The sequence below is a fragment of the Hippopotamus amphibius genome, chromosome 6, assembly GCF_030028045.1.
Source record: "Hippopotamus amphibius kiboko isolate mHipAmp2 chromosome 6, mHipAmp2.hap2, whole genome shotgun sequence".
Lineage (NCBI taxonomy): Eukaryota > Metazoa > Chordata > Mammalia > Artiodactyla > Hippopotamidae > Hippopotamus > Hippopotamus amphibius.
The window spans coordinates 25853235-25880691 of NC_080191.1; the positions used below are offsets into that span (position 1 = coordinate 25853235).

The 27457-nt window shown below is 35.9% G+C and overlaps 2 protein-coding genes across 5 annotated transcripts in view; one reads left to right on the forward strand and one right to left on the reverse strand.

Moving 5' to 3' along the window:
* Positions 1-570: 570 nt before the first annotated feature.
* ZUP1 (zinc finger containing ubiquitin peptidase 1) lies at positions 571-25139 on the reverse strand. 4 transcript variants are annotated; one of them, XM_057739886.1, is made up of 11 exons: positions 24828-25139; positions 23419-23547; positions 22972-23303; positions 20404-20514; positions 18199-18320; positions 16372-16540; positions 9724-9912; positions 9266-9431; positions 3618-3769; positions 2349-2569; positions 571-812 (listed from the first exon to the last, which is right to left on the reverse strand). In XM_057739886.1, exons 2-11 carry the CDS (start codon positions 23439-23441, stop codon positions 765-767), a joined length of 1533 nt encoding a protein of 510 aa, XP_057595869.1. In that variant the 5' UTR covers positions 23442-23547; positions 24828-25139; the 3' UTR covers positions 571-764. The 4 variants fall into 4 exon arrangements, with proteins under 4 accessions (XP_057595869.1, XP_057595870.1, XP_057595868.1 ...); XM_057739887.1 differs by lacking the exon at positions 22972-23303; XM_057739885.1 differs by having other exon boundaries at positions 22972-23547.
* A 1131-nt stretch (positions 25140-26270) lies between these two features.
* The window catches only part of KPNA5 (karyopherin subunit alpha 5), a 45410-nt gene continuing 44223 nt past the window's right edge, over positions 26271-27457 (forward strand). The window contains exon 1 of the mRNA XM_057739536.1: positions 26271-26480. Within this exon, the coding sequence (XP_057595519.1) occupies positions 26477-26480 (4 nt within the window). The 5' untranslated portion in view covers positions 26271-26476. The remainder of the gene's footprint in view (positions 26481-27457) is intronic.

Consider the following 27457-nt stretch of genomic DNA (forward strand, 5'->3'; position numbering starts at 1 on the left):
CTAGTTACCTGTGGATTCTGTGAGCTTCTGATAATTTGAATGAATTCTCTTCTGCTTAAATTGGCCGGAGTAGGATTCTTGCTTGCCACCTTACATGGCAAATCCAACATGAATCTGAAAGTTTCTTTCCTACAGGACATTAAACGCAAGACTCCAGATCACAGTTGTATAAGTAAGAGTGTATATGTTTAACAAAAGGAAATACCTCTTTTTAGAGCTATGCCTGTTAAATATTAAGGTTATTTCTAAGTAGTGAGCAGGGAATTTCATTACATATATAATAAGGGAAGAAAGCAGAATGCTATAATGGTAATAAGAGCTTGGAGGTGAGACAGTCTGGGTTCACTCTGGATTATGACCACTTTCTTGGCCAAATGACTCATCTCTCAGAGTTTCAGCTTCCTTACAGGGCTAATAACAGTAGTTGTCTCACAGAACTATTTTGGAGATTAAACTAATTAATACATGCAAAATACTGAGAATACCTAACAAAAGTAAGAACCCACTAGTCATATGACTACAATATAAAACTAGTTTCTGAAACATGGATAAGACAAGAAATACAAAACCCACAATGCAAACAAGATTTTATTGGAATAATTACTAAAGAATGGAGTACTAAAGGTATAATTTAGACATTTGAGAAATTAAATTATAAATGGAGTATTTAGAGAATTCACAGATTCATACATTGTATTTAGAAGTTTAATATCTGAATTTGGAAAATAAAGTAAAATTCCACAGTCACTGAAATGCTTACTTCTTCAAGGGATCTTCTCGGCTGTAAAGACTTGAGAAGCTTGTCTCCTGGCCTTGAAAAGAAATTTTTAAAAATCTTAATAGAAGTCAATTAATTAAAATATGTATTATTTATCATCTGATACCAAAAAATCTGGAATTTTTTTCAAGATAATGAAAATTCCTTAAGGAATATTACAACTTCAAACTTAGGTAATTAGGAAAAACATTTTTTAAAGCCAAGCCATTAAAAATTAAAGAAAATTCCAGATAAAGACAGAACACAAAGAATTAAAAATATCGCCTTTTTTATGGAATAATGAATCAAAAGTAAAAATCCTAGCTTAAAGTCAGAGAGAGGTAAAAACAGAGAGAAGGAGAGACAGAGATGGGGCTACAAGCAGAGAAACACCACCAAGGTCTCACTTTCTCAGACCAGAAAGATAACAGCTAAATAAAATATTCAGCTAGACTCCATGATATTGGGTTGGCCAAAAAGTTCGTTCCGGTTTTCCTGTAACATCTTAACCCCACCTATGATCTCAAAAGTTATCTGTATATTGTTGAACAAGCATCTGGCTATTTTATAACAGTTAAAATTAACCTCTGATTTTATTCAGCCAAGTTAATGATAGACTGAAAAAAATGAATGCAATTTTGGTATTTGCATCATTGCAAAGAAACCTCTAATGTATCTTAATTAAATTGAAAACCTCTTAAACAATCCTTGTCTTTATGTCCCAAGTTGTGAGGCTAAAAATATTACTCTAGCTCTCTCTCTCATTTCAAACAATTCTAGTCCTTTCCCTTGAGATCCTATTACTTTCCATAAATGCTCCTTTCTACTGCTCTATCTCTTCTCTCTTTAGAGGGAAACAAATGTGAAGTATTCTAATAGGGACATTTTCTTTCTTTAAGAAATGACAACTGTGCATTTCCTAGACCTTATATGCTACCACACAGCTTCAGTTTATACAGTGGAGGATTTCCAAATCCTAGGAATTCTATAATGTACTACTCATCACTTGAATACAGGGATAAAGAGGTAATTGTACTGAAGTTAATTTCTGGAATTGCATACATCCAATAAGTGTATGTGTGTGCACAGTTCTCAAATCTTAAAGAAAAAAATGTCCCTACTAGAGTACTTCACTCTCTGAATAGTGTTATATATATTATCTCCAATAGTATAACCAACATAGCCAAGTGCCTAACACAGAGCCTCAGGAATCACTAGAATCACATTTAATAAACAATAGTTATGAGAGCAATATGAGTTAGAACTCCTTGGACTAAGTGAGATTTTCTTACCATATATGTTGCCATTTTTTATTACTCCCCTGACATTAAAAATTAAATTATGTATTATAAAATTAATATTTTTATGAAGTTCTGAGTAAAATATTTGACAATATTAGGTACCATTTGAAATTTAAAGATATCCATTCCAGAAATTAAATGACATACAAACAAAATATCTTTGCCAACCTAATGTTACAGAATGAGGTGTTAGGAGTTACAAAGGAATAACACTGATTTTAACTAAAAATTTTATACTCTGTGAGGTTCACCCTGTCCAAGTTTCACGTAATAAATATTTAGATACTTACAATTTTCTCCTCTGAAGAAAGAACACCCTCTACTGCCACTATCTGGTACTGCTTATGTTTTAAATTTCCCACAAATTTCCGAAGTTGTTTAAGATTGCTAGTTTCCAAGTCTTGCTTTAAGAGTTTCTGCATTTCTCGAGAAGGACATCCAGGATCAAATACTAGTAAACATAATGTTCGGTTTTTTCTCTCTTCAATTCCAACAACTGTTCGACTATGACCTATCAAAAAATCAAGTAAGAGCTATATATATGTGTATGTGTGTGATATCCTCCTACATGTACAGCTATATACAGATATGTTACTATATAGACACACACACATATATATGTGTGTTTAGAACATAAATACAGTCAGTCCCTCTGACCTAAAGTTATCTGAGTTCTTTCAGTTCTAAGACAAGAGGATTTAGTTCTCCTTCGTAACCTTCAGTTTTCTTGTGTTCAATTTTAGTCTTCTAAAGGCTTCACGGCAAAAAATTCTACTTCTACTGTACCATATACTTTAGTTTTTCTTTCCTAATCCCATAGTCCTTCTTATTCAAACTATCTCAGATGAAAGGATTTGAAATTTACCCTACTGGAGAACCAAAAGTCTCATGGTTCCAAAAGGTAAACAAAAGTCAATTTACACATATTAGAACTTCAATGGAAAGGGCTTAAACTTTCTAGCTTGTATCCTAAACAATGAAATTCCTAGCATTTACTTCTCCTTCTTCCTGTCAATCCAAAGCATCCATTCAATAAATTTTACGAATTACCATATGCCAGGCACTACTCCAGGCAGTTAGCGATACAAAAGCAAACAAAACAAACACTTCTGCTGTCATGGAGCTTATATTCTAACAGGAAGAAATACTCCAAAAACAAGGTAAATAAGTAAAGTTTATATATATCATGTTAGATAAAAATAAAACAGGGAAGAGGGATAGGAAACCCCAATATTTGGAGGGTGGTAGAATAACAAGATGAAATTTTTTAACAAGTGGTCAGGGAAGACTTTACTGAAGTGAGGTAAAGCCATGGAAAAAGTAAAGGATGAACAATAAAGGAAGAGTGAACCAGGTGGCCTGAAGATACCAAGGATATCATCCATTACTGGAATGTACTATAATGACAATATAGCTCTAAAAAAATCAGAATAATGTCACAATACTCCTCCCCTCCCATTATCAGAATCTTAACATATCCTAAAGCAAAAGCCAATTAGCTGCCTTATAAAATTAAATTGTCTTATAAGTTACATTTAGTATCTGTAAGTTATACTAACCTTGATGCTGAAGATAGATAGGAGGTTTAGATGTACACACTACTTTTGGACTCCCTTCTCTCTCTGAAGAATAGTAGCTCAAAATCCATTCAAATAAGCGAGGGTGTGTACCCAAAGGACCAGTTGACTTGTGAAAGTCAACGATACGGCACCTATACAAAAAAAAATTGACAAAATGGATTCTTTAGAAAATATTAAAAATTTTTTTTCATGAATGGAGTTATAAAATACAAAAAATTCTTAATTTAGAATTAATTTTACTTCATCATTATTTTCCTAAGAAGAAACAAAAATTTTATTATTTATCTGAATACTGTTATTTATGAGGAAATTATTTAAATAACTTTTAAGGTTGATGACAGATATAAAAGTTACAAAACTTTTCTGCCATATATAAAATGTCCATTAGTAGTAAATGAGGAGTGTACTTGATTTTTAAAAGTCTACATATAACCTGAGACATAGGGACTTTTATTCTAAAGTCTCTAAACCTGATGATCAATTAGAAGTCAACCTCCAATTATAATTCCTCAACAGCCACCTGAAGCTATCAAAAATATCCTAAATATTTTTCCTGTCAGTTCTCTCAAATCTTAATAATAGACAAGAAAAGAATACCTGTAAAGATCACAGAAAAACCTGTATGTACCCCCATTTATACATTTGTCTAACTCCTATTTGCCAACAGACCATGGTGGTATTGTTCCCTCAAGAGGAAGTCAACTATGAATAAACCAAATTATTTTAACCAGGAGCACTGTTTACACTTCTCAACCATTATTTTTAAAAGGTCAAGTATAAGGAAAAGCAATTAAAAGCTTTATTTTCACTTAAAAATATAGCACAGATATCCTATCCTTGTCTCTCTTGGCCATAAAGTTTCCAAGTACACCCAAATTGTAATGGTTGCTATCTTTAGCCTCAGCAAGTTTAATGTTGATAACTTTCAGCTGATTACTACTGAGCTTTAAATGTTGAAATGAACTGGAAAAACTATCAAAAGTCAGTGCTTTTCAAAAATAGAAAGAAAGATCAATGGAATAGAATAGAGAACCCAGAGGTAAACCCAAGCACGTATGGGCACCTTATCTTTGACAAAGGAGGCAAGAACATACAATGGAAAAGACAGCCTCTTCAATAAGTGCTGCTGGGAAAATTGGACAGCAACATGTAAAAGAATGAAATTAGAACACTTCCTAACACCATACACTAAAATAAACCCAACATGGATTAAAGACCTAAATGTAAGGCCAGACACTATAAAACTCCTAGAGGAAAACATAGGCAGAACACTCTATGAAATACATCAAAGCAAGATCCTTTTTGACTCACCTCCTAACATCATGGAAGTAAAATCAAGAATAAACAAATGGGACCTAATAAAACTTAAAAGCTTTTGCACAGCGAAAGAAACCATAAACAAGACAAGAAGACAACCCTCAGGATGGGAGAAAATACTTGCCAACGAAGCAACGGACAAAGGATTAATCTCCAAAATATACAAGCAATTCATGCAGCTTAATACCAAAAAAGCAAATAACCCAGTCCACAAATGGGCAGAAGACCTAAACAGACATTTTTCCAAAGAAGACATACAGATGGCCAGCAAACACGTGAAAAGATGCTCAACATCACTAATTATTAGAGAAATGCAAGTCAAAGCCACAATGAGGTATCACCTCACACCAGTCAGAATGGCCATCATCAAAACATCTAGAAACAGACTTCCTAGGTGGCGCAGTGGTAAAGAATTCGCCTGCCAATGCAGGGAACACAGGTTCGAGCTCTGCTCTGGGAAGATTCCACATGCCACATGCCACGGAGCAACTAAGCCCTTGCGCCACAACTATTGAGCCTGTGCTCTAGAGCCCGTGAGCCACAACTACTGAGCCCATGCGCCGCAACTATTGAAGCCCACGCGCCTAGGGCCCATGCTCCACAACAAGAGAAGTCACTATAATGAGGAGCCTGTGCACCACGAAGAGTAGCCCCCCGCTCACAGCAACTAGAAAAAGCCCTCACAGCAACTAGAAAAAGCCCGTGTGCAGCAACGAAGACCCAATGCAGCCAATAAATAAATTAAATTAATTAATTAAAAACAAAAACAAAAAACAGAAAAAACCATCTAGAAACAATAAATGTTGGAGATGGTGTGGAGAAAAGGGAACTCTCCTGCACTGTTGGTGGGAATGTAAGTTGGTAGAGCCACTATGGAAAACAGTTTGGAGGTTCCTTAAAAAACTAAAAATAGAACTATCATATGATCCAGTAATCCCACTGCTGGGCATATACCCAGAGAAAACCATCATCCAAAAAGAAACATGTACCATAATGTTCATTGCAGCACTATTTACAATAGCCAGGACATGGAAGCAACCTAAATGCCCATCAACAGATGAATGGATAAAGAAGACCTCACACATATATATGGAATATTACTCAGCCATAAAAAGGAATGAAATGGAGCTATATGTAACAAGGTGGATAGACCTAAAGTCTGTCATACAGAGTGAAGTAAGCCAGAAAGAGAAAAACATATACTGTATGCTAACTCTCATATATGGAATCTAAAAAAAAAAAAAGGTACTGATGAGCCCAGTGACAGGGCAAGAATAAGGATGCAGATGCAGAGAATGGACTGGAGGACATGGGGTTGGGGAGGTGGGGGGTGAAGGGAAAGCTGGGACGAAGTGAGAGAGTAGCACAGACATATTTACACTACCAACTGTAAAAGAGATAGCTAGTGGGAAGTTGCTGTATAACAAAGGGAGATCAACTCGATGATGGGTGATGCTTTAGAGGGCCAGAACAGGGAGGGTGGGAGGGAGTCACGGGAGGAAAGGGATATGGAGATATATGTATAAATACAGCTGATTCACTTTGGTGTACCTCAAAAGCTGGTACAAGAGTGTAAAGCAGTTATATTCCAATAAAGAGCTTAAAAAAAAAGTCAGTGCTTTTGAGTTAGCAGTTGACTGCAGGCTTAGATTTAGAATTTGAATAGTATCCTACATATTATAATTCATAGAGAGCAAAAGGAAGACATTTAAATAACTAATAAGCAAATTCAGGGTACAGCAATAAAAAGGCTTTACAAAAAACTATTTCAGGTACCAAGAAAACAGCTGGATAATCAGATACTTTAAAGAAAAATTTTCCTTTCCTTAAAAATTACTTAAAAGCTCACAACATGATATAGTATATATAATCTGAAGGTGTGAAGAGATTGGCAACAAGGGAAAGAAAAAAAGAAAAACTCAATTTAGAGGGCATTAAAATAGTCCTTTTAATTTAATAATTCAAGAAAGTTATTGTATACACATTCATTTCTCTATTTACAATTTAAGAAATATTTTTACCTCTGAATTAATATGAGAGAAATGATGTAAATCACTGTCTAAATTACTTAGAAACAAACATGAAAGGAAATATAGAGCCATGAAGCTTAAGGCAAACTTTCCATTAAAGATGATCATAAGCATCTATCTCTGATGCCTCTTGAAAGCCCAATAACATAATACCAAAAGAGAAAATGATTTAATCACCCAGGGAGAAATAGAATGGGGACAGACAAGACACTGGCACACATTTTTGGAAAACAGATAGCAGGAGGAAACATAAAAAGTGGATGCAAATAAATAGAGACAACTGTCTTAAAACCCAAGAGAGGAGAGAAGTTTAATGACACCAAGTACTGCGCAGAGTAGTACTGGGGATGAAAACAGAGATTAATTGGAAGTTTGCATAAAGAGGGTAAATCTCTACTCACCCCCACCCTCCCAAAGTAGGAACTGCAGGCAAGAGAGTGGAGAACTTTTCTCTGAATGGTCTCTGAGAAAAGATCCTTCTCTATACTGATATTTGAGAGTCCCCAACCACACAGCAAACTTCAGCCTAAGAAATGAAGTCTCCTCATTGGCAAGCTCCATGAAACCGTACAGGACCGCCAATCAGCTTTTTAGGACCTCATTCTTCACTTTAGCAACAGACAGCTAAGGGTTTTTAAAAGTTAGAAGAAAGCCTTCTACATGGAAAAGACTAAAAAAATAGACATGAAAACAATTTAACATGGAGGAAACAGAAAAATGTTAGGAATAGAAAAAAAGAAAATGTGGGAAAAAAATTTTACAACCATAAAAGACTATGATGCTATGAAATTACCCTTAAAACTAAAAACATGATTGTTAAAATAAAAATTTCAATAGAGTAATTAGGAGACAAAGTTGAGTAAATTTAGATAGTACAACAAAAAGCAAATATTAAAAAATGAGACATGACCAATAAACTTACAAAGTCAAAGAAGTTCAGTGGCCAACTAACAGAAGTTCCAGAAAGAAAAATAAAGAAAATGGAGGGATCAAGATTATCAAATAACAGATACCCTCTAAGCTTTTACTACATGCCAGTCATAGTCCTAAGCACTCTATTAACTCATTTAATTATCGCTACAACTCTATGAAGCAGTTACTATTTACATGTTCTTTTACCAGTGGTGGAACTAGGGCACAAACAAGTTAAATCATAGAGCTAGTAAACAGAAAGCTAGACTTGACTGTAGGCAATCTTACTCAAAAAAGTCTAAGCTCTTAACCACTGTACTAAGATCTTACAGCCTACAAATCCAGATTCAAAAGGAAAAACAAATGCCCAATACAATGAATCAAAGCCCCACTCAGTGGTGAAATTTCATAGTATCAGGGCTAAGAAAAGATGTAAAAAAACACCCAGAGAAAATAAACAAGTTATACATACATAAAAGAACAAAAATCAGATGGCAACTTACCTTCTCTTTAGTAATACTGACTGCTAGAAGTCAACAGAGAAACAACTTAATCTGATCTGAAAATGATTTTGAGTTAAGAATAATACAGCCACAGAAACTATCACTTACGTAATAAGACTAGGTACCCTTTTTTAGGAAGCTAATAAAGGAAGTGTTCAAGCAAAAGATTGTAATCGAAAAAGGAGAAAGACATGGAATCTAGGAAAAATCCAGGACCAAATTCAACAAAACAGTGAAGAAATGCAACATGATTAGAGCCGTGGAAGGGATCTAGAAGGCAAATAATCCAGACTAGAGCAGAGGACAGACGGCTTCAAGAAAAAGGTGTCCAAGAATAAGGAGTGCCTCTGATTTCATGATAAGTGGAGTTTTTGGAAAAACTTGACCATGATGCAGTCAAACAGTAAAAGGGAAAAGGAAAAGCAATTAACTCAAGGATAATTTTTAAAAACTTTTCAGGAAAGATATAAAATCAGCAATGAATAATATTTACACAGTTATGATGTAAACTGACTTTAACTTAATAAAAACTGAGATTTAACCATATTATAAAAATTGAGGGGAAACAGGAAGGAGATATAAGGAGAATGCAATAGACAACATCTAAAAGTGACAAACCAAGAAAAAGCCATGAAAACATATTATTTAAAAACAATGGAAGTGACAGCTGCCTTTGAGAAACAGGAGTTGAGAATAAAAAGCATGAAATAAGGAATGAGCTGCTGGTTTTCACTGTCTTTCATTTTATTTTATTAATGCTACTTAAATTTTATTTTTTAACTATCCCTTTGATAACAAAACACAAACAACAACAAAAACTTCCCAGATGTGTCAATAACATAAACTTGGTTTTTTAGGTACATACTTTATCCTTAGGGAGGTCAGAAGTGTATATATTTCACATGCTCCAATCCAGGCCTTTGTTCCCTGTAACCTGTTATTAAGTTGAGTGGCACCCTGGGGATCAAAACCTTCCTTCCAAGCATCTTCAATCATAGACTGAATTTTGGGAATGCAAGGAACTGACATACCTAAAATTATACAAAGCAAACATGTAATATGACAGTTACTAAAGTACTGAATAATATCATTTAGCAGTACACCATATATTCTAGAGGAACCTACAGTTTTTAGGACAGATATTTCTGACATCTTCTATTGTATCATTTTTTTCTTCCTCCAACCAGAATTCAGGTTTTCAATGTAAATATCTACCAAAACACATCTTTATTAAAGCTATTAATTGTGCCTACTATATATTAATCATTCCACATCTTATGTACTTGATCAGATGATAAGTTCAGAGTATGGTATTTCACATACCTTTCAAGCAATCATCATAAGCATCATTTTGCAATAATGATGAAAGCAGCATTTGGAAATTTCTGTAACCACAACCCCAGCCTTTGTCACCAAAAGACGAATGAAAGTGATCCACTACTGTAGAAAGCCACACATGCCTCACATCTGTGGCAGCATTCTGATAATATCTACAAAGTGCTTCCATAATTCCTAAAGTGAAAAAGAGATTTAGAAGGTTTAGAAGGATGTCATCTTTCTATGGCTGCCTCATATATTTCTAATATCAATCTTTCTCAAGGGCTACATCTAAATCCTGTCAATTCCATCTTTATCTTTCTACTGACATAATCTTAGTTACTGTCCTGCTTGTTTACTACTATGCAAGTTTCCTAATACTAGCATATTACTTATTACGCTGAATTGAAATTGTTTGCTGCTTTCACTTCTGCATTTGCAGGCCCCAGCACATAAAAGTACACTGCTGAATGAATGTTCTTGTCTCTCCATTTTAATTACGTTCTCTTGGACATCATTCTCTCTGAAGCTCAGTCTTACTCAATTGGCTCCCAATTTAAAAACTTCAATAGCTTCCTGTTATCTAAGAAATAGTTTTAATCCATGGTATATAAAGCCCGTAGCAAGGTATCCTTTAACTTACCTTTATTTCAAACCACTCTTCTTGCCATAATTTTGTCTGTGGCCTAACTGAACACATTAAACATGCCTTTGACCATGGAATTTTGATTCAATTACAATATTTACTAAGCACTTTTTATATACCTAGCACTATGCTAAGCAATGAGGATACAAAAGATGTACATGACAATGTTCCTTAAAATCTGGACCCAGGTTATAAGTGCTATAGTATGAATGAACAAGGTGTTAGGACAGGGTACATCTGATTCTGTCCTTTTCCTCCGTCTAGTAACTCTCCCTATATTTCAAAATCCTACAGATACTTTCAGGAACAAATGCTACAGTCTTCATAAACACTTTTCCTGATTCCATAACCCCAAACAAAAAGGTCTTCTTTCTCTGAACAATCACTACATTTATTTGTTGTGCCTCCTAGGTACTGGTCATATTCTGTCACAGCAGAATACTACAGTTCTTTGCGTATAGTTCACAGACTCTGGGAAGCTCATGGGCAGGAAAGTCTTATTTGGACAGTCCATACTTTCTCATATAGAACATGGCACTAAAAAGACAATCACTAAATGCTTTACTTGAATGAAGAGTATCATATAGGAAAATGGGTTTTTTGTCTTTAAGAAGGTAGAGTCAATAAATCAAAACAATTAAAAGAACCAAGAGCTGTAGCTGTGCCTACACCATGAAGGATAGAAATACAGACCATTAACCATTTCCAAGGAACTTAAAGAAATCAGACTCAAGGTTAAGAAAAAGAACAATTAAAATGCTATGTAACTGAGTACTAAATGTTGTAGCATGGAATGGGTACTCTAGGAATTCAGAGAAATTAATGTGAGATTCAGTATCATAGACTTTGATGATGAGATCAAGATTTGAGAGATCTTTAAGAATGAGGCTGAATAGAAAAATAGAAAAAAAAAAGTAATGTGCATTCTACTATACTTTGGCATAGTTATTACTAACTCAATGGTACCTCACTGTGTAAGTAATATTGTCCTAGTAACCACATCATATAACTTGCTTTTAAAGGAAAATTTCCTCATAATAAAGTTTTTTATTTCTTAGCACCTAAATTTCTTTAGATATTTCCCAAGACGAACCTATCTTTTGTTACATTATATTCTATTCTATTGTTAAAATAATAAGAGACTTCAAAAGAGAGCTGCTTCAATTAATATTTACATAACTAACAAAAAATAAAAATTTTATTTGGAACTGCATTTCCTGGATGTGGATTTCTTTTTCCTTCCCAAGGTTAGGGAAGTTTTCAGAGGGCCAGTGTCTCCTGGAGGGGAGCCTTACACGCAGCTGGTGCCCTGGTTTTTATGCCTGGTACCCCAGCTTTCACAGCTGCCACCCTGACGGCCTGATTCTGGTGGCCAGGAGGGCTTGCGTTCCTCGGTCCCACAGGACTATGGCAATCAGAAAGATAACTCTTGGAAGGCTGCCACCTCCAGGGCACTGCACAGACAAAAGACTGAGGCATATCCCCCAGTCTTTGAAGGCAGCCTTTCTCCTTGTGTTAGAGCTTCAGCCTGGAGGTGAGCTTCAGACTGGAGGCAATCTTCAGGTTTGGCACACATCTAGTGGATTATGGAGCTGCTCTCAAGGAACAAAGGCTGTGGATGCCATCTTGACATTCTCCCTCTGCCTTACTGCAGCTTACCAGTAACTCCCAGAAAACAACTCATACACTTGTGCACAGCCCTAATTTTGGCAATTGCCACCCAGGGGAAACTGCCAGATCACCTGGCCAGTAGGCCTTATACCAGCAGTTCAACAGGTCTGTATATAATTGCATACTTTTGAAAGCTGTTGCAGCCACTATTGAAAACAGTATGGAGGTTCCTCAAAAAAATGACACTAGAACTACCACGTAATCCAGCAATTCCACTACCATACAACACAGCAAACCAATTTGTTATCAGGAGAAAACAAAAACATTAACTTGAAAAGATACAGGCACCCCCATGTTCACTGCATAATGGTTTATAATAGCCAAGATACAGAACCTAAGTGTCCACTGAAAGATGAATGGATAAAGAAATTGTGGTACACATACATATATACAAAGGATGCTACTCAGCCATAAAAAAAGAATGAAATTTCACCATTTGCAACAACATGGATGGACCTGGAGGGTAATATGCTTAGTAAAATAAGTCAGACAAAGACAGATACTGTATGTTATCACCTATATGCAGAATCTAAAAAAATAAAATGAATGAATATAGCAAAACAGAAACAGACTCACACATATAGAGAGCAAATTAGTGTTTAACCAGTGGAGAGAGAGAAGGAAGGAGGGGCAAGATAGGGGTAAGTGGTTAAGAAGTACAAACTACTATGTATAAAATAAATAAGCTACAAGGATATATTGTACAGCACATATTTTATATAGCCAATATTTTATAACTTTAAACAGAGTATAATCTAAAAAGTATTGAATCATTGTTGTACACCTGAAACTAATATTGTAAATCTACTATATCTCAATTTAAAAAAAAGTATAAAAAATGAATATAACAATGACAAAAAAAGAGAAGAGATACACACACATACATACATACATACAATGGAATACTATTTAGCCATAGAACAGAATGAAATCTTGCCATTTATAACAGTGGAGGGACCTTAAGGGCATTATGCTAAGTGAAATAAGTCAGACAGGGAAAGACAAATACTGCATGATCTCTCTTATATGTGGAATCTAAAAACACAACAACAAAACAACAACCACCACCACAACAACAGAAATAAGCTCATGGATACAGAGAACAGACTGGTCTTTGCCTGCTGTAGGATGCGGGGGACGGGAGAAATGAGTGAAGGGGGTAAAAAAATAAATCTTTATCACCAAATCAATTATTTCTGAATTTCAAGGTAGCTTATAAAAAGGACATAGTATGTTACAGGGCTGTGTCCTTTAATCTTTTACAGATATATTTATTTTAAATTATATATACACTACTATATTCTCGAGTAACCCTAAAACATATGCATAAATGGAAATTAGATACCATAAATTAAAAACAAGTAGAAGTTCTAATATTTTCTTTCTATATGCATCATATTATGCATCTGCTGGGAAGCCCTAGCCCATAATCCCATATAGAAACTTTTTGCAGAGAGACCCTTGAAGAAGTATAAAGACAGTCTTCACAAACAGACCTATGGATACATAAAAATATGACATATGTGTTACAAATACATGGAGGTGTACAGATTTGCTAAATGGTACTGAGATAAATAAGCAATAACAACTTAGTATTACAAGTATTATTATAAATAAGGGGAAACAGATCTATACCTTCTCTTTCTCTCACTCTCCTTTTGCCCCTCCCTCCCTCTCATATAAACATATGCACAAATAAATTCTAAGCTGATTAAAAGTCAAAATATGAAAAGCAAGGTACAATTTTTTTTTTTTAAGGAATGGCTTGGCCATTTTATTTTATTTTAGTTTGTAATGTACTTTTGGCCACACCGCTTGCAGCATCTGTTTCCTAACCAGGGATCAAACTTGTGTGCCCTGCAGTGGAAGCACGGAGTCCTAACCACTGGAACACCAGGGAATTCCTGAAAAGCAAGGTATAAATTTTTTTGTTTTATTTTTAAAATTTTAATTTATTTTATTGAAGTAGAGTTGATTTACAATGTTGTGTTAATTTCTATTGCACAGCAAAGTGATTCAGTTTTACATACATACATTATTTTTCATATTCTTTTCCATTATGATTTATCGCAGTGAGTTGATTTTTACATGATATAATTACTTCCAGTTGGCATAAAAAAATACCAAGATCTATGTGAATGAATTACCTTTTTTAAAAAATACATACTATTTTTTTTAACTTTTTATTTTATATTGGAGTATAGTTGATTAACAACATTGTGATAGTTTCAGGTGTACAGCAAAGTGATTCAGTTATACATATACATGTATCTATTCTTTTTCAACTTCTTTTCCCATTTAGGTTGTTACATATTATTAAGCAGAGTTCCCTGTGCTATACAGTGGGTCCCTGTTGGTTATCCATTTTAAGGGGATAAATATTTAAAGACAATATAAAGAGGTATGTTTATGATCTCAAAGATGGGGGATTTTCTTAAACAAGACACTTAGAAAACAAATAAAGGGAAAGATTGAGAAATTTGATTATATTCAAATTTATAATTCTGTCTAATTAAAGACATTATATACAAAATTTAAAGGCAAATTATAGATCTGAAGATATTTGCTCCTCATATAATTAATGAAGAATTAGTATCCTAAATACTTAATGGATTCCAAAAATCAATAAGACAAACAACCCAACAGAGAAGGGAAAAAGGAAAGGAGTAGGTTATTTAGAGAAGAAACTAACTCAGGAGTAATCAGAAATGCAATTAAGAGATGTATCCTCTCATGCCCTATTAAACGGCAAAAATTAAGAAGTGTCACAATACGAAGTGTAAGTCAGAACACACTGATGCTAATGTAGGTTACAGCCATTTTAGAAACCAACTCCATAAAACCCTTAACAAAATTAATTATGCAAATGCCCTTTAATCTAGTATTTTCTGCCTGGATGTCAGAGAAACTCTTGAACTCTTGTTCATAATTTGTAAGAATAAAACAATGCAAACAACCTAAATTATACAAGGAAATTCTACACAGCAATCAAAACAAATGAAGTACAGTTATAAGAATCAACATATTTAAGCAAATCCAATTAGAGCACATATATTTTATACCAACTTACATGTAGTTTAAAATATAAAAGATCATATGGGACTTCCCTGGTGGCACAGTGGTTAAGACTCGGAGTTCCCAATGCAGGGGGCCTGGGTTTGATCCCTGGTCAGGGAACTAGACCCCACATACATGTCACAACTAAAGAGCCTGCCTGCAGCAACCAAGACCCAACACAACCAAATAAATAAATAATTAAAAAAAATATATATATATATAAAAGATTATACATTATTATGGAAACTTACATACAAGACAAAATTATTACAACATATATAAGACTGATAAATACCAAATTCCCTTTGTGGAGGAGGAGAAATCAGAATCAAAGAGGGGTACACAAGGGCTTAAAATGAGTATGAAAGATTTTACAGCTTTAAAACATCACATTTCATAAAAATTGGGTGGTGGGAACAAAGCTGTTTCCATATAATTTTTTTTAAACTATACTAACAGATATGTTAAAAAAAATGTTAAAAACATCAGGAAAAAAGGCATTCTTTGGAACAAGACAGATCGGACTGTGAATACCAGCTGGGCCAATAACTAGCTATGTAACCTTACCTTGCGAAAAAATTTAACCTTTCTAAGTCACAATTACCTCATCCAGAAAAATCTAACAGTACACAAGATTTTTCTTTTGAGAGTTACATGATACAATACATACATAAAGGTCTTAGTGTCTAAAATTGTACTGAACAATATGGTAGAAACTATTTACATGTGGCTATTTGGCCACTTGAAATGTGGCTTGTCCAAACTGAGATGTTCTGCAAAGTAAAACACACATAGAATTTTGAAGAATGTATAAAGACTGAAAAATATCGCATTAATAGTTTTTAATACTGATTACATGTTGAAATAATATTATGGACACACTGGAAAAATATTAAAATTAATTTCACCTAATCCTTTTTACTTTTTCTAATGTGACTACTGAAAAGTTAAAATTATTTATGAGGCTCACTTACATTCTACTAGACAGCAATTGTCTAGAACATAGTAAGCACTCAATAAAAACTTTTCTAAAAGGTTTGTTTTCAAATGTCAAGTAAATTGACACAATATAAAAGAGAAATATTTTTAAGTGATTTATTGTAAAAATAGAAGTTCAGGAGTTTTGAAACAACAAACAAACAATTATTTGAACACACAGTCTCACCTAAAACTATATAAACTGTGGGTTAGGAAAATTAAGCAAAATTCAAATAATTCTGATTATTATTTCAATGATGTATGGAATATTAAAACCATGATTTGGAAGTTTAAATACTCACCAGAAGTTTTTGTTTTTCCATCATCAATACCAATAGCTAGTGACTCCATCATATCAGCTTTTCTTCTATGAAATTCAGATGGATGCATTCTTCCCCTATTTACTTCTATCTCCATATTTCGTAGTTGCTGTTGTTTGTACCCTCCAGAATTATCTAAACCATATTGTCTCTATTGAACATAAAAACAAAGTTTTTAGTTTTTAGTTTTTATGTCCCTCTACATCAATGAGGATGGAAACTTACCACTATTTTATACATCTGGAAATATATTTTGAAACATTCTGGTTTAAAGACTTTTATACAAGTCAACTTAAAGATTTTTACGAAAAACAAATAACATACACAAAAATCCCTGAGTTTATAATAGCCTTTCTCTACAAACAAGCACCATGACAACAGACTTGTTTTCCTTGTAGTAGGGAAAGTAGAGAATCCTGTCTTCCTACTAATGGTGCTGTGAAAGGCAGATGAGTTCTGACCATACTGCTGATTTTTTCAAGACAACCTGTCAGTACTTGTTATTTGGTTCCTAGGCTAGCCTACAAAGAAAGGCCTACTTAACCCATAATTCATTCAGGTATTTACTCTATGTAGTAAATGAAGTATGTTTTTGCACACTGCAGAAAATCTCACATAATATGTTAAAACAGCCCCTACCAAAAATACTTCTGAGATCTAAACAACTAACCTGAAAAGTTACATAATAAACTCAAATACTGAAGACTCTCTGTATGATACTGTTTCAAAATTATACAAAGCAAAGAAGACTTAGGAAAAGCCAACTTTTTTTCCCACTGAATCCTAGTGGGAAAATAATTTTGCAAATAAATGAATCACAAATGAGAAAAATATCCTAAATTAGATATTCCAAAGAAAGAACAGCCATGTGTAAGATACCGAAAAATACCCTAAATTAGACACTCCAAAGAAAGACTAGCTATGGGTAAGATATGGGAGAAAAAAAAGTCAGAGGTCAAACAAGTCAGGAAGGTTGTGATATGTATAACGCATATTAGTATATTAAAGGCTTTGAGAAGATCCCAAGTACACAAATCTGTTTAACTGAACAGTTTCAAACCTATTCAATCACAAACCCTTTTAACTCACACATTATCCTATTAGCACATAGAAAAAGAACATTTAAAAACTCTATAAGCATTATTAACACAGATGACATCATAGTCTACAGCAAATGAGGACTGAAAAAAGTAGAAGCTGTTAAAATTTTTAATGCATTAAAAATATAATAGATGCTATCAGTTTACTTCAACAGATACCACCACTCACCTAAAATAAATGAAGTCTCAAACATCATCAAAAAGCATTTTCTATTAAAAATGGTTCTTTCTATATGCCTGAGTTGCAATCACTAAACGAATTTAAGACTCAGGAGACATTAATTCTAAGCTTCTGTTTTAAGTACCTATATAAACACTTAAAATTCTGAGTCTCAATTTCCTAATCTCCCCCATCAACATAGGTTTAAATCCAGGCTTTACAATTTAATACTGCCGAACCCTGAGCAAGTTAAGTTACTTAAGTACTCTTTGTCTCTGTTTCTTCATTGCCATTAGAAAAAAATTAAAAAAGTCTAAAGTAACTTCATGGAGCAGTGAAGATTTTAAGATACTTTATATGAAGTGTTTACCCTAGTACATGACCAGAATGAGTACTTATAAATGGTGGCTGTTATGAACTATAAAAAATACGTAAAAAAAAATTCTGTATAATAAAGACAAAAATAATAGGTTGAAGTCTTGATAGCATGTTTGAAAAATAAGAACTCTAACCAAACCAAAATAATATAATTGTTATTAATCTTTGTACCTGAAGCTTTTGAAATTCTTCCATTTCTTGTCTTGATTCTTCAGATCTCCTCTTTCTGTCTTCTTCTTGTTGAAGCTGTTGAGCCAATTCTAGATCTCTAGAACACTGGACTCTGTCCATGCCTATTATATATTTTTAATGTTTAGAATCAAATAACTACTGAAATCGAGGCTCACGTATATGGTAATAGATATTTTTTAAATGGAGTAAATGCTATTATTTTGCCATTTATTCATGACTATGATATCACAGAAACACTGAGCACAAACCTAACAGAACTTGAACTGCTTCTGTAAGAGTGTAACCTCCACTTAAACCACTAACACTCACTGAGTGTTTAGGCTGTGACAAGCACTTCTCATTAATTATCTCATTTGGATCCTCATAATAACCTTAAGAAGTTAGGTATTATTATCTACTGAGGAAACCAGAACTTAGAGAAACTAAGTAGCACCCTTGAGTGGTGCCCCTCATTAAACCAAGGCAGATTGGTTTTCAAAAGAAATACTAGGGGGGAAAAAAGGAAATAATAAAGAGGGTAAAAATATAAGTGTCCGAAGTACACATGTTAGATCATAACTTAATTACAGCCTGACCCCAAGCAAACAGTACAACTATGCAACATCTTGCCCTTTTTCCTCTCTACCCAGTGTCCCACAGATCCATTAGTCAGCGGCTTCTGGCCAGCATCTCCTTCATCTCCCAGTTTGATGGTTTAATTATGCATTTGAATATTCTTTCTTTCCTTTCAAATCTCTCAGCCTCTGCTACATCTTCCTAATTGGTCCCCACTTTCATTGGTGGAAATATGCAATTCAAAACTAATTCTTAGCATACTTCTGAGGCTATCAACAGCGATGAACTCAGACCATATCCTTCTCTCATGACCCACTACGGGCTTACAGAATAATTTACGTACCCATACAAAGCTTATCATAAACAAAGTAAGAACTACCAGACACTCAACCTCAGAGAGTTATTCTTCCACAGTAATTAGTAAAGAACCACCACAGTAGAGAACTGTTCCGTCTTTACTCCAGTAATTCTCATCTTCATATTAGGCAGAGTGAGCGGTAATTTTGTCCATGGACACTACTAACTGGTACTAGAATCAATGACAATGCACGTCAAAAACCCCTGCATTAATGGGAGATAGCTATGTACCTTAAGAAACTGAAATTTCTCTTTGGGTCTACTTTATGTTTTGTTTCAGTGTAATTGTGAAACTCATATCGGATCTTTCCACTTCTAAGGCACCATGATGATTACTTAATTCCACTATTAAAAAAGATAGGAGAGGACTTCCCTGGTGGCGCAGTGGTTAAGAATCCACTTGCCAATGCACTGGACATGGGTTTGATCTCTGGTCCGGGAAGATCCCACATGCCGCTGAGCAACTAAGCCTGTGTGCCACAACTACTGAGACTGCATTCTAGAGCCTGCGAGCCACAACTACGGAACCCATGTACCACAGCTACTGAAGCCTGCTCCACAAGAAGAGAAGCCACTGCAATGAGAAACCCGCGCACCTCAACAAAGAGCAGCCCCCACTCGCCGCAACCAGAAAGCCCACATGCAGCAATGAAGACCCAATGCAGCAAAAAATAAATAAATAATTTTTTTAAAAGAGGGGACAGAGTAAAACTTTAGAATTTCTTATAAAACTAGTAAGTGGTAATAAGAAGCTTGGAGAGTAGCTGAAAATGCACTTGAAAATCTCTGAAGTCACACAGTTTACATTCTTTTTAAAATTATATGTGCTATATGGCAGCTTCCCAGTTCATAAACAATTTTTACTGACAAGATGCTAAATTCAATTACTTCCAGCTGCTGAAAAAAGGGCCTCAACTTATAAATCAAAAAGATTTTTTAAATTGTATAATATTTCACTATCTTCTAAATACTGATGTTCTGGGTCAAAACCCTGGACGCACACCCTTAGTTCAGATGTTGGTCACAATAGTTCTTTCTTTATAACTTTTCTGTGAAAAACTTCTTAAAAAGTTGAAGCTGTATTAGAAATTTTTAAGGGGCAGGTTTATTTTTAGTCAGTGTGCTTTTCTTTTTCCCCTCTATAACTCTAATCTAAAAAGTAGCTGTCTACGGCCATACCATCCTGAACACGCCCAATCTTGTCTAAAAAGTAGTGTCCTAGGAAGTGGGAATTAAATCATGACATTCTTATCTTTAAATGCATAGGCATACCTTGTCCAAAGCTGCTTTCTTCCAAATGCAAGTCAACATGTTCCTGTAGAATATGGTAATTTGTACAGATGAGCCCACACATAGGGCAGTCATAGAGTGGCTGATCACAGTCTGTATTAGAGATATAATTTAGTTGGTTTTATTTTTAAAACCTTTAGATTTTCACGCCAAGTCAAAGACTGTCTACTACCCACTAACTTTATTAAATAAGTAAAAGCTCTCGGTAGTTGGATTTAAAGCAATTTTTCTACTTCTAGGGTCAAGATGAAAGACTGAGCATAAGCACAAACCTCTTATCACTATAATAAAATATTAATAATAAACATTCAGCTCTGTAGTCAAAACAAGAAAAGTAGAAAGGAAAATCAAATGGTAAGTAGAGGCCAGTTTAGATATGGACTTTGGGGGCTGGATTCTCAGTTCCCTCCAAACTAAGTGGTGACGTGCAGAATTCAAGCATTCAGCGAAAAAGCTGGGCACTGGGATCAAATGCCCTAGCTGGAAGCATGCCCAAGACAGAAGAAATGGTACCTCTACAAGACCAAGACCTGGCTGATACTGAGTACAGAAGATGTTATTGTGTTATTAGGGAACTGCGAATTAAAACAAGATAACACTACACATATATTAGAAGGACCAAAATCTGGAACACTAACAACACAAAATGCTGGCAAGGACGTAAGCAACAGGAACTCTCTCTCATTCGCTGCTGGTGGGAATGCAAAATGGTACAACCACTCTGGAAGAGTTTGGCAGTTCCTTATAAAACTAAACACACTGTTACCATATGCTCCAGAATCACGAATTCCTTTATATTTACCCAAATGAACTGAAAACTTCTGTCCACACAAAAACCACTACATGGGCGTTTATAGCAGCTTTATTCACAACTGCCAAAACTTGGAAGCAACCAAGTTGTCCTTCTGTAAGTGAATAGATAAATAAACTGTGGTACATCCAAAGGAATATTATTCAACACTAAAAAAAAAAAAAAAAAAAAAAAAGAGCTATCAAGCCATAAAAAGACATGGAGGAAACTTAAATATAATTACTTAGTGAAATAAGCCAATCTGAAGAGGCTACATACTGTATGATTCCAATTATATGGTATTCTGGAAAAGGGAAAAATATGGATAGTAAAAAGATCAGTGGTTGCCAGTGGCCAGGGGGAGGGAAGGATGAATAGGTGGAGCACAGAGGATTTTTAGGGCAGTGAAACTATTCTGCATGATACTAAATACTAAATGGTGGGTTCATAACATTATACATTCGTCAAAACCTGTAGAATATACAACATCAAGAGTGAACCCTAATGTAAACTATGGACTTTAAGTGATATTGATGTGTCAATGTAGATTCACTGATTTTAACAAACATCACTTGGTATGGGTTGTTGAATAATGGAGGAGGTTGTGAGGATAAGGGGACAGGGAGTACAAGGGTATGCTCTGTACTTTCTACTCAATTTTGCTGTGAACCTGAACCTTCCCTAAAAAATAGCATTTATTAACTTTGAAAAAATGAATCTATGCACTCTCATTAACCTTTTATAAAAATTAACTCAAATGAATCAGACTTAAACATAAAATTCAAAACTATAAAACTTTAGAATATAATATGGGAAGGGTGACCTTGGATTTGGCAAAGAGTTTTGATACAACATCAAAAGCACAACCGTGAAAGAAGAAATCAAGTAGGTTGAACTCCATTAAAAGTAAAAACTTCTGCTCTGTGAAAGATACTGTTAAGAGAATGAAAAGACAAGCCTCAGACTGGGAGAAAACATTTGCAAAACACATATCTGATAAAGGATTTGCATCCAAAATATATAAATTACTCTTAAAAATTCAACAGTATCAAAGAGATACATGATTATAAATGTGTATGCACCAACAAAAGAGCCTCAAAATACATGAGACAAATCCTAATAGAGCTAAAAGGAAAAACAGACAAATATACAATTATAACTGGGGACTTCAACCCCCTTCTAAAAAGTAGTAGAAATGCTAAACAGGAAATCGGCAAGGACACGAAAGGTCTGAACACAAACAACAGACTCTGACAAATATAGAACACTCGACCCAACAACTGCAGAATACACATTTTCCCCCCAAGTGTCTATGGAACATATGCTAAGATAGACCATATACCATATCTTAGACCATAAAACAAGTTTCAAGAAATTCAAAAGAACTTAAAGTTTGTTCTCTGATCATAATAGAATCAAACTAGAACTCAGTAACAGAAAATCAGAGTCCCAGGCAGTTCAGATGCCACTGGGCTGGTGGTAAATAAAAGAATACCCTCTGGAAACTGGACTCTGAGTGTATTTCTCCTCAGAAAGTTTCTAAAACCACTTTCAATGCAGGTGAAACATTTATTATTTGCATCAAAACTCTTTTCCATTACTCTATTTTCATATTGCAATAACGTGCAATAATGGCAAATGAACGTTATAAACTGAAATTAAAAACACATTTGAAGTAATCTTATTTACAGACCAACTTTTGGGACACCGCATATTAAATTGAGACTACTGCTACTTGTTATATAAAACGAATACTTTACCTTCTAATGGAGTGTCTAAAAGATCCCCATGCTGTGTTTTCACATGAGTTTCCATATCTTGACTACAATCTTCTATTTTTCCACAGAATGGACATTCAGGAGGACTATACCTTGTTTCATAAATTGATCCTTTAGTTTTGGTTAGGTCAGACTGGTTTTCCTTACTTTTCAGGAATTTTCTAGATTCAGTTAAGTTCTCTGAATAAAAGCCTTTATGTTTTAAAGTACCAACCTCAGGCGGGCTTTGAGCTGAAATTTTCGGATGATTAGATGCACAAGCTGAATGAATACTTGAATTAACTTCCATTCTACACTGTAGGGTGCTGTCCTTCCTGTTATTAGAAGTTCCACACTTTATTGTATTAATCCTCTCAAAGTTCCTTTCTAGTTCATTTTGCTCAAAATGAGCAGTTTCAATATGAAAACACATTTCATCATAATTCACACCTGACAACTTGCAAAATGGACATGTAACTTCATTTTCCATGTGAACAATTAGGAGATGAGCCCTCATGTCTGGTTCTGATGTTACTGTTTCACCACAAATATCACAAGATAGCATGGTACAGCAGGTAACTAGAAAAGAATACTTTAAGTTAGAAAGTAAGAGTTGAAGAAAAAGAAAATACATTTTATAAAATGATCTAGAGCAATAATACTTGTTATTTATAACTGGATTATTTAGATGAAGAAATTTTCAATGTACTTATTTATTGTTCCTCAAATATACTGGGTTGGCCAAAAAGTAACATTTTACGGAAAAACCCCAACGAACTTTTTGGCTAACCTAACACAAGTTTATTTATAAACCTCAACCAAAATTTCACTACTGTATTTAAGTTTATAGTTTTGATAAAACAAAGGCAATAATAATGCATATTAAAATATTTTTTCAAAAATTTCAAAAAGTGCACTGAGGTAGAGAAAAAAAATGTTTATAAACTTGCCCAGAAAAAATAAGTCAAGTAAGAGAAAAAGAGAAGAAACCTTACAAACTGATATATCTAAATGCAAAACTTTAGTTATTAACAATGAATTGGGTAAATAAACAAATCTTTATAATAGCAGTTAACAATTAAAGAGCTTTACATATATCAAACCAATTCAAGCACCATTATTTTCATCTATATGGAGGAAACCTTGGCTCAGATATGTCACCAGCGCCAGAAAATGGTTAGCCAAAATGCTAACCCAGTCAGGCTCCAGAGGCTGTACTCTCCACCCAAAAAAATAAAAGCAGAGTGAGTATAGTAAAAAAGAGCATTGATTCCAGGGTCAAGAGAACTGGATTATAATCTCAGGTTTCATAATTTTAGGTGAGACATCTCACCTCTTTGAGATTCGGGCTACAAAATGAGTTGCACTAAATCAGCAGTCATTTCTGGGTTCTTACGGACAAAGTACTGACTACCAACACAAAGGTGATTTTGCTGAGAAATAATTTTTAAAAAGCAATCACCGTCACAACCTTTCTACGGCAGACTATCGTTCAGCTAAAAACTATTTAAAAACAAACAGGAAGTGAAAAATAAGGAAACTATCCTCATTATTTAAATAAATTTAGCTTTATAAGAACTCCCAACATTGTCCTTTTTTTCATTTCCCTTAAGACAAGTGAAAATAGTCTCTGATTGTAGATGGAAATTCTCCCGAAACCCTAGAGGAAAAAACGTCACACCCAGAGACGTTTCCTCTTTTCCTGGGCTGGAACCCAGCTAAACACAATAGGATACGCTCGAACTCCCCAACACTTCGATTAGAACAAGTGAATGAGAGATGTACGGAAGCCGGCGAGAGGCGCAGGTGCCTGCCCGAAGTCCATGCCAACGTCCCGGGAACCAGCTCCGATACTTAACTGGGTCAAAGCGTTGGGCCTAGGGAACCGGGGCTGGGACGGTCAGTTCCTCCCAGCCTGAAGAGCCGGCCACAGCTACACTGTTCTACGCTGGGCTTCCTCTTCTGATCCCGCTGCTGATGCCGTCTGGCTTGCGGGCAGAGGGGTGCGTGCGCGGCATCGATTACCTTTCCGGGACTAAAAGACTGAGGCAGGCCCTCTTTTTACCTAGAGACCCACGGTTAACCGAGAAGAGAGCCAGCGACTCTAAAAAGCTTCAGCCTCCAGAAGCAAATTCAAAAAAGCTCTTCCTCTATTCCGCGGAAGGGAAGGACTCCCAGAATGTACCGCTCCACACGAATCTGGATTGTAGTGCATTCTGGGAGTCGTAGTCATTTTCGCATCTTCCGGTCAACGTTCCAACGCCTAATTTACCAGAAGAGAAGAGACGCTAGGGTCAGAGGTCTCTATGAATGAATTCCTAGGACGCGTTCTAGGGCATTACGGGAATCCACAATACGCTCTCTCTAGGGCCTTGACTGAGGAGCACTCTGTTACATTATCAGTAAAGGGCTTATAATGCTACAGCGTGCCAAACTCAAAGCTATGGAGGATGACAAGGACATGTTCTTGCCTCAGGGTTACAAGATAACGCTATCTTGACGCCTGAGTTAAAAATATGAAACAGCTTTTGGGATTTAAAAAAATCCAACAGCAGAAATTTATATAAGTTTGATATAAAAATATATCAATGGAGAGCTGTAAGATAACCCGAAAATTTTCTCAGAAAAGAGAACAAAAGGAACAAGACATGGAAAACAGGAGCTTCTTCGGAGAATGAATCATGTGTTATTTATCTTGCGCATTCTATGCCTAGCACTACATGTAGAAAACAGTCTGTTTTCAATACTGCTTGCTCAAGCCCAGGGTGGATTACAAGGCTATATGTGTGTTACAATAATTTACTTTATCAGGAGTTATTTATTTCATATATCAGTGACTAATTTTTTTTGGTCAAAAATCCACAGATGTTACAGAATCCACAAATTTAAATAAATAGCTAACTGAAAAGCTTGAAACAAGTGAGCAGAGCATATCGGAAGAAGTGAATGAAACTGAAGGAAATAAATAAAGCTCCTTAGGTTAGGATTTTTATCCGTTGTCTACACTGTTGTACCTCCAAGTATCAAACACTGCCTGGCACAGATTAGGCTCTCCATCAATATCACGTTGCAAAATGAGCAAATGGATGGATGGATGGATGAGCAAACGAACGAATGAGTGAATGAGAGACTGAGAGCGGGCACGGAGGACTAGGGCAGTAGGACACTCTCCTGCCACAGCAACCGCGCCAGATTAAAATCCCGCAGTCCAGGCAGGCGCCGGCTCCTCCCTGGGTGGGTGGAGCTGGAGCGCCCGCTGCCGCTCTCCGCCCCTCTGCTGGGCAGTGCTGCAGCCTCCGCCGCGGCAGCCGCCGCCGCCGCCGCGTGCAAGGGCTTCTGGGAGCCGAGCCTTGGGGTCTCGGGTAAGGGGCGCAGGAGGTCGCCATCTTGAGTTGTGAGCCTGGTCTCTATACTCATCGCTAGGGGCGGAGTGGTGACCCCACTGTTAACCGTAGCAGACGGCGCAGCCGAGGACTGGGAGGTCAGAGCGCCGGATAGTGCCACATAAATGGGTAAGTGGGAGTGACACAGGCCCGGCTGAATGAGCCTCGGGTTTGGTCCCTTTGGGAGCTACTAGGGTTCAGGACTAGGCCGTGCCGAGGTTTTCTCCGCTTCCCCAGAGTGAGACAGTGGTGGCGGGGGCGTGGCAGCCGGTCCTTTCCCTTGAGGAAGAGAAGGCGCGGGGCCTCTCGAGGGGCCTGAGCCTCTCCGAGAGCCAGGCTGGTCCTCTGAAGGAGCTTCGGGCAGAGGATCTCATCCTCTCGCCGCTCTTCTCCACCGTTTCTCGGTAGTTCATTTTTTTGGTACCTGGTCAGGTCTAAGGTTGCTTGTCACTTCTGGGGCTCGGCAGTCTGTCCCGCAGCTGTGCTTATTTGAAGTTCCACTGGGTCCACAAGGAAGGTTCGGTCCCAGGGGCCTACATGTCACATCCTCTACCTCCACCAGCTGCCTTCCACCTGGATGCGGGTGCCTGGAAAGGCTCAGTCCTGACGCGGGCAAGCGTGGGTTAGATGCTTCTCTTTGATAGTCGGCCAGCTCACTTCCAAGATGAGAATTTAATAATGTCTCCTCGATAATGCGTAAGAGATGAAAGGAGTTGAAAGTTGTGAAATAGGATAGTGATACTTCAAAAGAATATGACATTGGCATTTACTTTTCGGCTTTTTGAACACATTCAAAAAAACCTTCTGTTTTGATGTCTCTTAATTACAACATTCAATGATTTATATTTTGTGGAAGAGTGACTTTCTCTCTTGGTAAACAAGAAACAGCTCTGTGCTTTAGATCGTCAAGTACTGCTTGCAGGGGCTCTGGTTGGTGCACTTTTCCCCTTTGTGCTAACAGGCACCCAAGCCCATGGAAATGGAGGCTTTATGGAGACAAGAAATTCCGTTAATATGCATTAGAAAAAGTTCAGATTCCAGTTATTTGCCCAACCTCAGCACAGTTTTTCAAAGAGCAGAGTAAAAAACAAGCTTATGACTGAAAA

Bases quoted from the DNA above. Each gene is read 5' to 3' on its own strand.
- ZUP1 (XM_057739885.1), bottom strand. From the start codon at position 23,533: ATGCTATCTTGTGATATTTGTGGTGAAACAGTAACATCAGAACCAGAC. The intron at 9,913-16,371 runs GTGAGTATTTAA...TTTTCACTTTAG, and splicing joins TGGAAAAACAAAAACTTCTG to GAATTATGGAAGCACTTTGT. The intron at 3,770-9,265 runs GTATGTACCTAA...TTTTTTGTATAG, and splicing joins CTGACCTCCCTAAGGATAAA to GTGCCGTATCGTTGACTTTC.